This window comes from Limulus polyphemus, unplaced genomic scaffold (genome assembly GCF_000517525.1).
Source record: "Limulus polyphemus unplaced genomic scaffold, Limulus_polyphemus-2.1.2 Scaffold1449, whole genome shotgun sequence".
NCBI classification, from domain to species: Eukaryota; Metazoa; Arthropoda; class Merostomata; order Xiphosura; family Limulidae; genus Limulus; species Limulus polyphemus.
This window is the reverse complement of record NW_013667059.1, coordinates 84,533-98,480: the sequence shown is the minus strand read 5'-3', so window position 1 is coordinate 98,480 and position 13,948 is coordinate 84,533. Positions and strand designations below refer to the sequence as shown.

The following is a 13,948-nucleotide window of genomic DNA, read 5'->3' as shown; positions in this document are numbered from 1 at the left end:
AAAGGATTTACAAATTTACATTTTCTATCTGTTCCACTTCCTTGAATAAATACAGATTTACAAATTTACATTTTCTATCTGTTCCACTTCCTTGAATAAATACAGATTTACAAATTTACATTTTCTATCTGTTCCACTTCTTTGAATAAATAACAATGTATATTTGGTAATATATATATACTTTCAAGGAAATGGAACAGATATAAAATGTAAATTTGTAAATTTATATTTATTCAAAGAAGTGGAACAGATAGAAAATGTAAATTTGTAAATTTACACATACACAAAGTACGTTTCTTTAAGTGAAATACTTGTGATATATATAATAGCAGCCTGGTCACTAAACAACGACAACAATGATATACACATACACAAAGTACATTTCTTTAAGTGAAATACTTGTGATATATATAATAGCAGCCTGGTCACTAAACAACGACAACAATGATATACACATACACAAAGTACGTTTCTTTATGTGAAATACATATGATATATATAATAGGAACCTGATCACTAAACAACGACAAGTTTGGAAGGTATCACCTTATAATGTTTTTTTTTTCTATAGTCTTGTGGGCCAACTATTCAAAGCTCAGAATATGTCGGTGGGTGGGAATCTTTATGAACTACTAGTGTTATCGGCCACTGTGATCATGACTTTATCTATGTCGTGGAATTTAGTTTATCTTGGTTTTTTTCGTTGATCTAGGTCATTACTCTTGTTATTTCGTTTATGTGCTGCTAAAGTTAAGTTTAAAATTCCCGAATCATTTTTGTTTTATCTCTGTGTCATTTATCGGTAGTAATGTTTCTTTTCCGTTCAAATCCAGTTGATGTTTTTTTTATTTATTATGGTCTCCACTATTATAGCTACAGTTCCCAACGTATTTTCTTTGTATATTGTTTCTAATTATCTGTTTTTTCAATAGAAGGTGAAAGGGAAGATGACTGGTTACGAGATGCAGGGTTTTACTTTGAATCCTTACTTCAACAAGGTACGTTCATTCATCTGAAGATAATTTCAACTGAAAGTGAATAACTAATAAAGAAATTCATGCCTTGTTTTCTGGAAACTTCCATTGTCCACTAATTAAGGTAACTGATTTATTGTTTCTATACATCCACCATCTACTGACCAATTAAATGTGTTCTCTTTTCTAGACAAACAGCTTTACCTTTAGTATATCCTAACACATTATATATTTTTAACTCTGTTATAATCATTTATTAGTTGCTAATGTGGCCATTGTCTTTTGTTCTCCGTTGAGTAACTGACTGCCATTTTTACCCCTCTCTACTGTCCATTCGTTAAAAATACTTGTACTACTTACTGATAATTTGGCATTGTTTTCTATACCCGGTTTTGTACTGACTGTCATCTTTACATCTCTGTACTATCCATTTGTTATTGTCCATTGACATTATTACCCCACTAGTATATATATCATGTATGTTGTGTACATTTTATGATTTAACTAGTGAACTACCAGTGCCACCACTTTTTACACACGTATCATATCCATTGATTAATCTAATATTATCCTTTATAAAATGATCAGCTTACATTCTTTACTGTCCATTACAGAAAAATACCGATATTTATGTATCTTTGCACTGCCCATCTTTAATTGCCAACTCGACTATCCCCTTATGATCTTTTAGTTTCCACGTATTATTTATTTTCAACTCGACTATCCCCTTATGATCTTTCCTTTACTTTCAATATTAGGTGGATCATGCAAAAAAAGATCCATTGCCTGAAATTATTTTATAACGTTTATAGTTTCCGTATTGGTTTGAGGGAATAAGAGCTACAAACACTTTCCACATCACATGTTTTCTTGCTACTTTATAGTTTCTTTATTGGCTTGAGGGGACACGAAGAACTACAAAAACTTTCCACATCGTGTACCTTCGTGCTACTTTATAGTTTGGCTATTGGCCATTGGCTTGAGGTACTGTACTTTCAAAGTTAGCTGGTTGTAAAATGGAAAATAGACCTAGTGCTTTGAATGTGGTATTCCAATGCAAGAAGTACAAGTGCTGGTTTTATTATTATAGCATTTAGTTGCCACCGTTTTATGGTGTCGCACTGTGTGATGTGAACAACTTCTAATGGAGCTGATCATAGAAAAAAGATAGGTAGAGCCATGTGCAGTTTTAATGAGTTATGTTGTACTTTCAGCATTAGCTGGTCAGGATGAAGAGGATCTATTAGAAGAACAGTTAGCTACACTTACTCATCATCAAGCAGAAACAGTAAAGAAACGGTTTCTCACCTGGAAGAACACGTTTCGTCGTAAACGTAATCATGATCGTTTACCAGACGTACGGGATGTGTTCTGTCAATTAGAGGTAATGACAAACTAAGATAATAATTAAGTAAACTAGACAGAGTGGCATGTGTTATGTCAATTAGAGGTAATGACAAACTAAGATAATAATCAAGTAAACTAGACAGAGTGGCGTGTGTTATGTCATTTAGAGGTAATGACAAACAAAGATAATAATTAAGTAAATTAGATAGAGTAATCATCTATATACATCTAGTTCCAAAAATTAAGTAAAAATAACATTTCTAACTTAACTCAAAATAATTTCAGAATTGATATTTTTCGTTATATATATTTATTTAGTGCAAAGAAAAATGAGACAAATACTCTAAGTTTCATTTCTGTATAGCTTCCACAAGTTTTTATGTAAAAAAAATGTATCGAATTTTTTAGTCTTTCTTTCAACGTCAAAGTAAAGTTTATAATAGCTAAGAAAATATCACTCTTTGAAAATATAATGATTCATTTCATTTTTTTCACGTGATTCTCCTTATCTGTTAGTGGTTTTATTACTATAGCATTTATTTGCGACCTTTTATGATATCACAGCATGTGCTCTGAACAGCTATAAATGAAGCAAAACTTTGAAAATACGTAGAGCCAATGGCTAAGTACAGTTGGATGGAGCAGATTATGTTCTATTTACATCAATATGAATTAAATAAAGTGATTTAATTTTGTCTTTACGTTAATATGAAATAGATTAAGTGATTTAATTTTGTCTTTACGTCAGTATGAAGTAAATATAGAGGTATAATTTTGTGTTTACGTCAATATGAAGTAAATATAGAGGTATAATTTTGTGTTTACGTCAATATGAAGTAAATATAGAGGTATAATTTTGTCTTTACGTCAATATGAAGTGAATATAGAGGTATAATTTTGTGTTTACGTCACTATGAAGTAAATATAGAGGTATAATTTTGTCTTTACGTCAATATGAAGTAAATATAGAGGTATAATTTTGTCTTTGCGTCAATATGAAGTAAATATAGAGGTATAATTTTGTCTTTGCGTCAATATGAAGTAAATAAAATGGTTTAATTTTGTCGTATCTTCAAATAAATGGCCACCCGGATTTATTGCGGAATTTAATGGAAAGTTTAGAAAACTTAGGAACAAACCACAGATGTGGACATTTTTTATAGTTTATTTAGACTTTTTGAACAATAATTTCGGGTTAACTTATATCTGTATGAAAGCTCCAGAAATTTTCTTTTACGATAATACATCAGATAATTAAGTTTATCCAGTTCTGTTGGAGAATGCAAAATATTTTAGTTACTCAAATTCTTATTTATTGTTAAGTTTATCGTATTCAATCTGGAAGAGAATATATTTATTAGATATAAATTTATGTCGACGAAGAACATTAACAAAAATATTGTTATCTAGTTTGAAAGGTGTCTCTGATAAATCGTTGCCTGCACTTTCTGTCGTGTCTTTTATCATTTATAGCTGCAATTAGTAAAGAAAAGTATGAAAATAAATATGTTAATGATTATTAATGAACTTTCAACTGACTGATAAAGAAAATGGAACTTATTAAACAACATTGAAAAGATATGGTTTTAAGACGAAAGTATTTATAATATGTTTTCCAAAACAGTATCTCATTATTCTCATAATAAAATTTTGAAATTTCAAAACCTAAAAATTGACAATCATACTAAATCAACTTATACGATTTCTTTAAACAGAAACTAGATATCATTATTTTAAACCAAAATTCCTGCAATTAGGTTAAGTTTTCTATTGTGGGAAGGAAAATATTTGGGGATGTCATTGAGACCCCTCCTGTCCAGCAAAGATAGATAAGGAACTAGTTGTAGAAATTTACACAAATCGATTGGTCAAGATAATAAAGTTTAGTAGAGAGCAATAGTAATATTAAGTGTTTCTTGGGCAAACCAAAGTACTAACATAAAATGCTGGCATCAGCTGTGCAGTCAAATATTTTCGAGTTCAAAAACTAATCTCAACACGTTTTGTTTAGCATAGAGTTCTATTCTAATAATTTTAACACTTTTTAGGCAAACAATACTATTATTTTAAATTGTTAGTAATAAATAAATATATGTTATGTTCCCCGACCAACTAGCATGAAAAAGACCTAATTCATGTGCCTACAGAAAATTTCTCCAGTTCCATTGAGAAGCACCAAGGACATTTTCCAGAATCTGAAGATAATCTTGCTCATTATCGGGCCCCAAATAATAATGATCAATTTGCAGAAATACCTGGGATTCAGGATAAATATTCTAAGTCACAGCGTAGGGAAAAGGCTTTTCGGAGGTCAGGTCACAAAGAATATCAGCTAACAGGTTATGATGATTCCAGTTCAGGTATGACTCTTTTCTCGTCCTTTTTAAATGTGAAGAATGAAAACTTGAACTTGCCTTTACTAAAGGACTAATTCAATATGATCAACTGAACTCATAGCTCTGTTGGTCTACTTTAACAATAGTCAGAAGATGTTAGTAAGTTTTCATTCCTTGGTGTTACTGGCCTAGAATGTTATAAAGAAGAAACTGGTCTCTGGACAATTGAATACAAACCTTTCCCTCTTTTTGTTTATTTGTCCATGTTTAAAGTTATGTCAGTAACATAACTATGAATTGATATGATTGTATATTGTCAATGAATTGTTGTAAGGCTGCAGTTTTCTTTAAAATACTGGAGTATTAGGTTGTGAAATATGATCAACCTAGACCATCCTTTATATTTTAGGTAAATAAACCACGATTGTAGATCTAGCAGGAAAGCTCGACAGTCTAGAGTGACCCTTTGGCAATGATTGAGTTGAAGCAAATAGCATTTCAGTTGAATTTGGTAAAAATCTGTATTCCCTAGATATCGAGATTCTTCGTTATCAGACCCGGGGAACAATAAGAGATCACACAAATCGACATATGCCTGCTAATTACTTGGAGAATCATAAACTGTCAGCAGCCACTTTATGTTCACAAGTGGATGCTAAAAGTCCTGAAATTTTAGGGTTTCGTGTGAAGGTAAGTTAATAATAAGATGCTTCTTTCTGAAATTTGTAAATGAAATTATTTGGAACATTTACAAAAGTATTGAGTGTATTAAGTATTTAATAAACGTTATCTGCCCCACATAATAAGTTTTTTTCTATTATTAAGTGTTTAATAAACATTATCTGACTCACATAATGAGTTTTTTCTGTTAAGTGTTTAGTAAACGTTATCTGACTTACGTAATAAGTTTTTTTTTCTGTTATTAAATGTTTAATAAACGTTTTCTTTTTCGCAGGAAAAAGGATTCACTGAGCAGCAAAACTGTGAAGAATTACCAGTAAGTACTGGAACTCAAAACGTGCGTGATAATTATGGCTACTTTGTTGGAAAATTTGACTTAATAACTATTTTATTTTGCAACAAGTAAAGTAATACTAATCACAAAACATTGATTAAACTTCTTATTTTGTTGTTTATCTGTTAATGCAAGTTGCACTTTCTCTTAGCATCTGATTAATAACAGTAGAAAAACTAAGAATGAGAATTTTACCGTACGATTCCCTGTTCTGTAAAAATATGCTTTTATTGTAAGTTGTTTCTTTAAGTGATTAATAAAATTTTGTTGTAAGTCGTTTCTTTAAATGATAAATAAACCCTTGAATTTTTTTATCATATCTAGTTTGAATCTGACACGTATTGGCACTTTTAGCAACGTGTATTGACACTTTTAGCAACATGTATTTACACTTTTAGCAACATGTATTGACACTTTTAGCAACATGTATTTACACTTTTAGCAACATGTATTGACACTTTTAGCAACATGTATTGACACTTTTAGCAACATGTATTGACACTTTCAGCAACATGTATTGACACTTTCAGCAACACGTATTGACACTTTTAGCAATATGTATTTACACTTTTAGCAACACGTATTGACACTTTTAGCAACACGTATTGACACTTTCAGCAACACGTATTGACACTTTTAGCAACATGTATTTACACTTTTAGCAACACGTATTGACATTTTTCCTGCTAGATATTGTTTTATTTTGAAAGTTAATAATTTGGCATATATATTTTAACATGCTTCAAGTTTTAATCCAGCAATTATATTTCATAGTCAGTAACAGTTTCGCAAGTCTCAGTTATTAATGGAGAGTTTCCATTTTCATAAAATTTATTTTTCTGGATATTGAAGTGTATGTATGGGTGCAACTAATATTTGGCTATGGCACTTACTTCTTGTATTCTGTGACTGCAAGTCATATATATATAAATACCTGTGTTTACATGTACCACGTTCATTGTTGTATAAAGTTTTTTATTTCTTGAGACAATTACACTGTGTATTTGCATCATGATTTATGCAAAGTTACACAATGTAAGACTCTAGAGACTTTCTGTAAAATAATAAACAAGAGAGAATCCTCAGTAGCCGCGGCATTTGAAATTCTTTTAGACAGGTTTAGTGTAAATTAATCCACGAGACATTTTCTCATCCTTTTTATTAGCTATATTCTTTGTGCGCCAGCAATACCAAGTATGGGACGCGCGTATACCATATTCGATTTTATTACTCACCAGGATCTCTACCAGCCTGCCCCCAAATTGAATCTATTTTGGGCAGAATTAGAGTAAATTAATCTATGAGACATGAGCATGGTAAAATATATCAATCGAAAGAGTTTGACCACTTGAGTCCAAAACTGTAATATGATCTCAAATCAGTCAAGAGATGACGGAGCTATGAGCTAAACGTTTCTATTTGAAAAAAAAAAAAATACAGAGCCATTCTATGAGCCGTTATGCCGCAGTATAAAAAAGTTGAGACAAAATTGGTTTGTTTGTTTTGTAGAACTTTCACACAAAACTACACAGAGGCTATCTGTGTATAGCCGTTTCTAATTTTTAACTGATAAACTGGAGTAAGGCAGATAGTCAAAAACACCTTCCGTTTAACCCTTGGGTCGATCTTGTCTGACCATATATATAGTAGGATTTGACCTTCACTATTATAGTTCCCGACGGTTCCAAAGTCAAATCGCGTTTTTGCGGCAACAGGAGGTAAATTCCTTAATCTTTGTATTTTAACGAAAGTAAAGGAGATAACGATGTAAATTTGGTAATATATATACTTTCAAGGAAGTGGAACAGATAGTATATCATTGTTGTCGTTGTTTAGTGACCAGGGACATGATTGTTGGACACTGAGTAACATTAAGTCATGACTAGATGACATGAGTGTTGGACACTGAGTAACATTTAGTCATGACTAGATGACATGAGTGTTGGACACTGAGTAACATTTGTCATGACTAGATGACATGAGTGTTGGACACGGGGTAACATTAAGTCATGACTAGATGACATGAGTGTTGGGCACGGAGTAACATTTGGTCATGACTAGATGAAATGAGTTTATATTTGAGGTATTGGCTGTAAGTAATTAAACGCCACAAAAGGTAATTGAAAAATATTGTTATAAGTATCTTTTGTCAGAGGTCACAGACATAGAAATTCCTTTCTTGCGTTAATTGGTCTTCAAAGTTACAAGTTTTAATAAAAAGCAGGTAAACTAAGCGCGAGTTTTCGTTAACTTTGACATTAAAGAACTTATCTAGTTAGAGGTTTTAAACAGTTGTACTTCTACAAGTAGTAAATAATCACTAAAATCCTTTCCATTCTTACAGTTCGTTTATTGTACTGTGACGTAATCCAACTTCCCTTGGACTGATATGCAGGCAGCAAGGGAAAGCTGATAAGACCGTTTTCCGTGCTGTAAATCCGGTTAACCTTTGTCAACAGATGTGACTTTGTTTACCTCCGAACTGCCACGATAACGGTTGTGAAGCAATTATGCGTATGCGCATGTACCTCATGACCTGCTGTGTTGTAGATCATAGCTGTGGCTGCTTTAAGTTAAACTTGATGAATGTCGGAGTGTTATGAAGATAACTAGGTGACATGGACACTATATTACGCTGGTGTACTTTACCATCTTATGCATGATCAGAAAGCTGTGTATTAATAAGGTAAGTGCCTTATCAAAAATAAGAAGACGCTGGTATTAGCTCTAAATTATTGTTTCTTGTTTTTATACTTTACAAAGTTTGAAGATAATGTCAGTGTATCATTAATTGGAAAGCAACTTTACGTTCAAATTTGCGATTCAGTTGGATATGTAAAGTTGGTCTCTGACGGAATATATCAGGATCCGAAGAGGATTTGTTTGATTTTCGAACGTAAAAGGCTATCCCGCTCAGTGTTTACATGGATATCGATCCCGGTTGTAGCATCGTAAGTCTAGCGACCATTACTTCACCAGGGACACACACTTGCATGAACAAGGTACAACGTCAGTCCTATAAAAACAAATATTAGCCAACGTAAACCTGGGTACAATGTATCCTAGTAATTTAGAAATTAAAGAAATCCTAGAAAAAATATTAAACCAGGGTGCGATGTATCCTAATAATCTAGAAATTAGAGAAATCCTAGAAAACATTAAATCATTGTACAATATATCCTAATAATCTAGAAATTAGAGAAATCCTAGAAAACGTTAAACCAGGATACAATATATCCTAATAATCTAGAAATTATAAAAATCCTAGAAAACATTAAACCAGGGTACAATATATCCTAATAATCTAGAAATTAGAGAAATCCTAGAAAACATTACATCATTGTACAATGTATCCTAAAAATCTACAAATTATAAAAATCCTAGAAAACGTTAAACCAGGATACAATGTATCCTAATAATCTAAAAATTAGAGAAATCCTAGAAAACATTAAATCATTGTACAATGTATCCTAAAAATCTACAAATTATAAAAATCCTAGAAAACATTAAACCAGGGTACAATATATCCTAATAATCTAGAACCTAGAGACATCCTAAAAATATTAATTTATGAAGTACAGGAATGTACGTCTTGGCAAATAACAGTTATTATTGATACTATTTTGTTCTTGATAGAATGAAATATGTACTTTGGGGTCTAGTATCTCTTGACCTGGAGTTGACATGAAGTTAACCCCGGTACAATATATCTAATAAACTATCAAATCTACCTGAATCAGCAATCCTCTTACATAGTGACAATAACAGCCACCTTATTCTGGTTAACAATTTTAAAGTAATTTTGACTGGTTCATCCAACACAGAACTTCTCACCAAAGAAAGCTTGTCCATTTTAAAAGAAAGCCCCACTCTAAACAATAACACAACTTCTTTACAGCTAAGCCTATTATAAATATCCCTAGCACATTGTCAACTATACAGTGTTATCTCTATACCTCCCCTTCTTTACCACACGAGTTTCGTAATATAATAGTTAAACTTTTTTTATTTCCTGTTTAAATCCTGCTGGTTGTTGTTGTTTTTGTTTGTTTGTTTTTCTTTTGCATTATGCTACTATAAATGTTCCAACTGAATGAATATCTGTATTTAATACTATCGATTAATTAATACAGTCGCTAGAGATGGAATGTGAATATTCCGAAACGTCCGACGAATAAACGTACTTTACCGAAAATGAACTGACTTGATACTTCTTTTGTTTATTTTGTTATTTCTAGTGATTAAAGAGATGTTAGGGAATACTAAAGATAAAATAGAATTAGAACATAAAACTGGGATTAACAAAATATAATGTAAATGTGGGAGTCTTTATATTGGTCAAACTAAAAGGAATTTAGAATACAAATTACAGGAACATAAAGGTTACGTAAGAAATAATAAAATAGAAAACTCGGCTATAGCAGAACATGTAAAAACAAAACAACACACAATTGTATGGGAAAAACTACAATTGTAGCTCAATCTCACAATATTATAGCTTTAAATGTCAGAGAATCACTGGAAATAACAAAATAAGTATTAAACAGAGATGAAGGACCGTCAAGTCACTTCATTAATATTTGGTGTGATGTATTATAAAGGTTGACCAAGGAATTAGGTAAGTAACAATGTAATATCATACGACATGGGAAAAAAGTATCAATTATTGAAGACGAGCGGACGTTGAAACAATGTACACGTAGAAAGTGCTTTTAAAGTGGAAGCCATTGACGGCTTCAGTAAAATGTGTAAATATGAAACGTTGATTTCAATTATTTATTAAATTTTCTTCTCTGGATAATATTATCTTGACAGGTTGCGTGAGCTCTTCCGAGACATACGAAGATTGATTATTTGTCGTCAATATCGTAGAAATTGTATGGAAATCGATACGTAAAATAGTTTCAATATTGGTAACAAGAAACTTCCTGGTATGTGAATAATAAAGTAAGAACACTTAAGTTGGTCGTGGTATAGCTAACGTTCCTTTGTTGGGATTGTGAAAAAAGTAGTGAAATAATATAATAAGAACGTTTGGGTTTGCCGGAGGTTTGATCGACACTTTTGTTCAATGAACACTTTCCTTTATATATTCATTAACTGACGCATTTAAGTTAATATTTTTATTTACCATATTTGTTACCTTTATATTTATTAGCTAGTTTTTATAAGGCTTTCTTCATTTTTAATATTAAATTCCCATTTGTTGTATCTCGCTGAACAATAGTATTCGATTCCTTTGTTCATTCTATAATTACTTGTATTGTCTTATTGTTTGTATCATTAAGTAGTCATGTTCTACTTTTTCAATTATTTACCTTAATTTACTTTATTTCATATAATTTTCCTCTTCCTCCAGTTTCACTCAACATATTAATTTTATTATTGCTATTTTGTTTTTATATATTTTTGTGTTAATTCTTATACCTCCTCTTGTTTTAGCTTAAGAATATGTTCCGAAATGCGTTCTTGGATCTTTTATTCTTTTTATCCTAGCACTTCTGAAAGCAGTTTTCTCCTCACTGTTAACCCGATGAAGGGTTGTTGACTGAAAAGTTATTTTGGTATTCGTTAAGAAACTTGTTTTTATTGGCGAGTATTTCACAGTATTTGTTTTATTCTACGGAACAACATTCAGTTGTTGGGATTGGGTTTATTCTACGGAGTATAGCCAACATTCAGTTGTTGGGAGAACCCACGGAAATGAGAAAATTCAGGTTTGTGACCAACATTTATTTATTAGGATTCTAAAATAGGCACGAAATTAAGACGTAAGAACATTTAGGTTGGCCGGAGTTTGGCCAACATTCACTTTTTGATGTGGTAAAATAGGAACTGTACATCAGCCCCAGAACTTTTAGGCAAACATTTTTACATTTGGTTTCCAGTTTCTCCAGATAACTTATTTTTCTCATCTTCTAACTTTAATAACAATAAAGCTGGGTTAGTAGGAACTGATAATAACAATTCTTCCGGTGTCAGTATCTTGTCTTTGGACAAACGTAACAAACAAAATTGAATGTTAGGTTTCCCTGGAAATTGGAAAAAAGTAGCAACATATTTTAAAATGCATTTATTCTTAAGAAGATATAAACATCTTGAATGACTCCTTTATCTTTCTATACTTTCAGTGTTATCCAGGAGAATAGGTACATGTTACTGATTTACACAGTTTCATCGTTATTGTTATGGAAAGAACCAACAACGGGGAATTTGAGGATTACTGGAACGAGTTTCGTCAGTCTGAATCCACAACACAGATTGACGATAGTGAAAACATTTCTAAGACATCCGATGGTAGGTCCTTTCCAGAATTAAAGACTCTTATTATTACTACTGCTGTAAACTCAATTTTCAGACAGCTAATGTGACACAAAATATTTGATGAGGATTCCTCCTGACGCCATTTTGTGGTAGAACATACAAAATAAGAATGCTTGTACTCTAAAACCCTGCTGTGAAAATATATTGTAACTGAGGAACAGAAAGAACAGGTTTACCAAATACGTTTGTTTTAGATAAAACACGTTCAGATATCAGTATCGATACAGCTAGCGATGATAAACACACGGTACGTTTCTCTTATCGTAAAAGCTAACTTAACTGTTCAATGCACATCTTTCAGATGTAATACTTGTTGTCATACATATATAATAGTATTGGACACTGAGTAACATTTAGTCATGACTAGATGACATGAGTGTTGGACACTGAGTAACATTTAATCATGACTAGATGACATGATTGTTGGAAAATGAGTAACATTTAGTCATGACTAGATGAGTCATGACTAGATGACATGAGTGTTTTAATGTTACTCAGTGTCCAACACTCATGTCATCTAGTCATGACTAAATGTTACTCCGTGTCCAACAATCATGTCATCTAGTCATGACTAAATGTTACTCCGTGTCTAACACTCATGTCATCTAGTCATGACTTAATGTTACTATGTACAGATAATTTAATAATATCAAATAATTGTTATACTAAAATGATTTTTCCATATACATATTATTGGGAGAATACTTCATATGAACTTACTAAATATCCTGCTGTTCTCATTTTGCCATAGATTGGTAAATATTTTTTGCTTATAAAAATCTGCTAAGGATGTACTTTGTAGGGTATATCCCCAAACACGGTTGAGATATATTTTTAAGCCTAATTTTGATCCTCGGCTAGCTCAAGTGTGACATAGTCATCACTTCAAATAATACTAATTTCTATATAAGGTCAATGATAAATGAGACCTCCTTTTAAAAATGAACTTGCTGATACACAGACTGATACCAGAAATTAACCAAATTAGCTACACGTATAAGTTACTCCTGGTTTTATAATATCGTGCTTTTGTCCATCAAATACATATTGTTATAGAGCTGTTATATATCATGAAGTTATGTCCGTATAAAACTGATACAGATGATTATATCGTATTGATTTCAAATCCTGTTTTTATCAGGATGTAGTGTTTAGAAAACCTTTTACTATCACAACGTGGTGTTTATAAAACAGTTTACTATCACAACGTGGTGTTTATAAAATAGTTTACTATCACAAATTGGTGTCATAAAACAGTTTAGTATCAGGTAACTGGTGTTTATAAAACAGTTTAGTATAACGACTTGGTGTTTATAAAACAGTTTAGTATCGCGTCTTGGTGTTTATAAAACAGTTTAGTATCACGTCTTGGTGTCATACACCAAGTTGTGATAGTAAACTGTTTTATAAAATAGTTTATTGTCACGACTTGGTGTTTATTAAACCTTTTAGTATCACAACGTGGTGTTTATAAAACAGTTTACTATCACAACTTGGTGTTTATAAAATAGTTTATTGTCACGTCTTGGTGTTTATTAAACCTTTTAGTATCACAACGTGGTGTTTATAAAACAGTTTACTATCACAACTTGGTGTTTATAAAATAGTTTATTGTCACGACTTGGTGTTTATTAAACCTTTTAGTATCACAACGTGGTGTCATAAAACAGATTACTATCACAACTTGGTGTTTATAAAACAGTTTACTATCACAACTTGGTGTTAATTAAACCTTTTAGTATCACAACGTGGTGTTTATAAAACAGTTTACTATCACAACGTGGTGTTTATGAAATAGTTTATTGTCACGACTTGGTGTTTATTAAACCTTTTAGTATCACAACGTGGTGTTTATAAAATAGTTTATTGTCACGTCTTGGTGTTTATTAAACCTTTTAGTATCACAACGTGGTGTTTATAAAACAGTTTACTATCACAACGTGGTGTTTATG

General features: G+C 31.6%; 2 protein-coding genes across 2 annotated transcripts in view; one reads left to right on the top strand and one right to left on the bottom strand.

Moving 5' to 3' along the window:
- Positions 1–5,248, bottom strand: part of LOC106463630 (trichohyalin-like) — a 47,778-nt gene extending 42,530 nt beyond the window's left edge. Inside the window, 2 exon segments of the mRNA XM_013923678.2 lie at positions 4,949–5,043; positions 5,237–5,248. Of these exon segments, the coding sequence (XP_013779132.2) occupies positions 4,949–5,043; positions 5,237–5,248 (107 nt within the window).
- Positions 918–13,948, top strand: part of LOC106463631 (rho GTPase-activating protein 18-like) — a 37,142-nt gene continuing 24,111 nt past the window's right edge. The window contains exons 1-5 of the mRNA XM_022391170.1: positions 918–998; positions 2,189–2,358; positions 4,438–4,681; positions 5,067–5,347; positions 5,613–5,654. Of these exons, the coding sequence (XP_022246878.1) occupies positions 5,249–5,347; positions 5,613–5,654 (141 nt within the window). The 5' untranslated portion in view covers positions 918–998; positions 2,189–2,358; positions 4,438–4,681; positions 5,067–5,248. The remainder of the gene's footprint in view (positions 999–2,188; positions 2,359–4,437; positions 4,682–5,066; positions 5,348–5,612; positions 5,655–13,948) is intronic.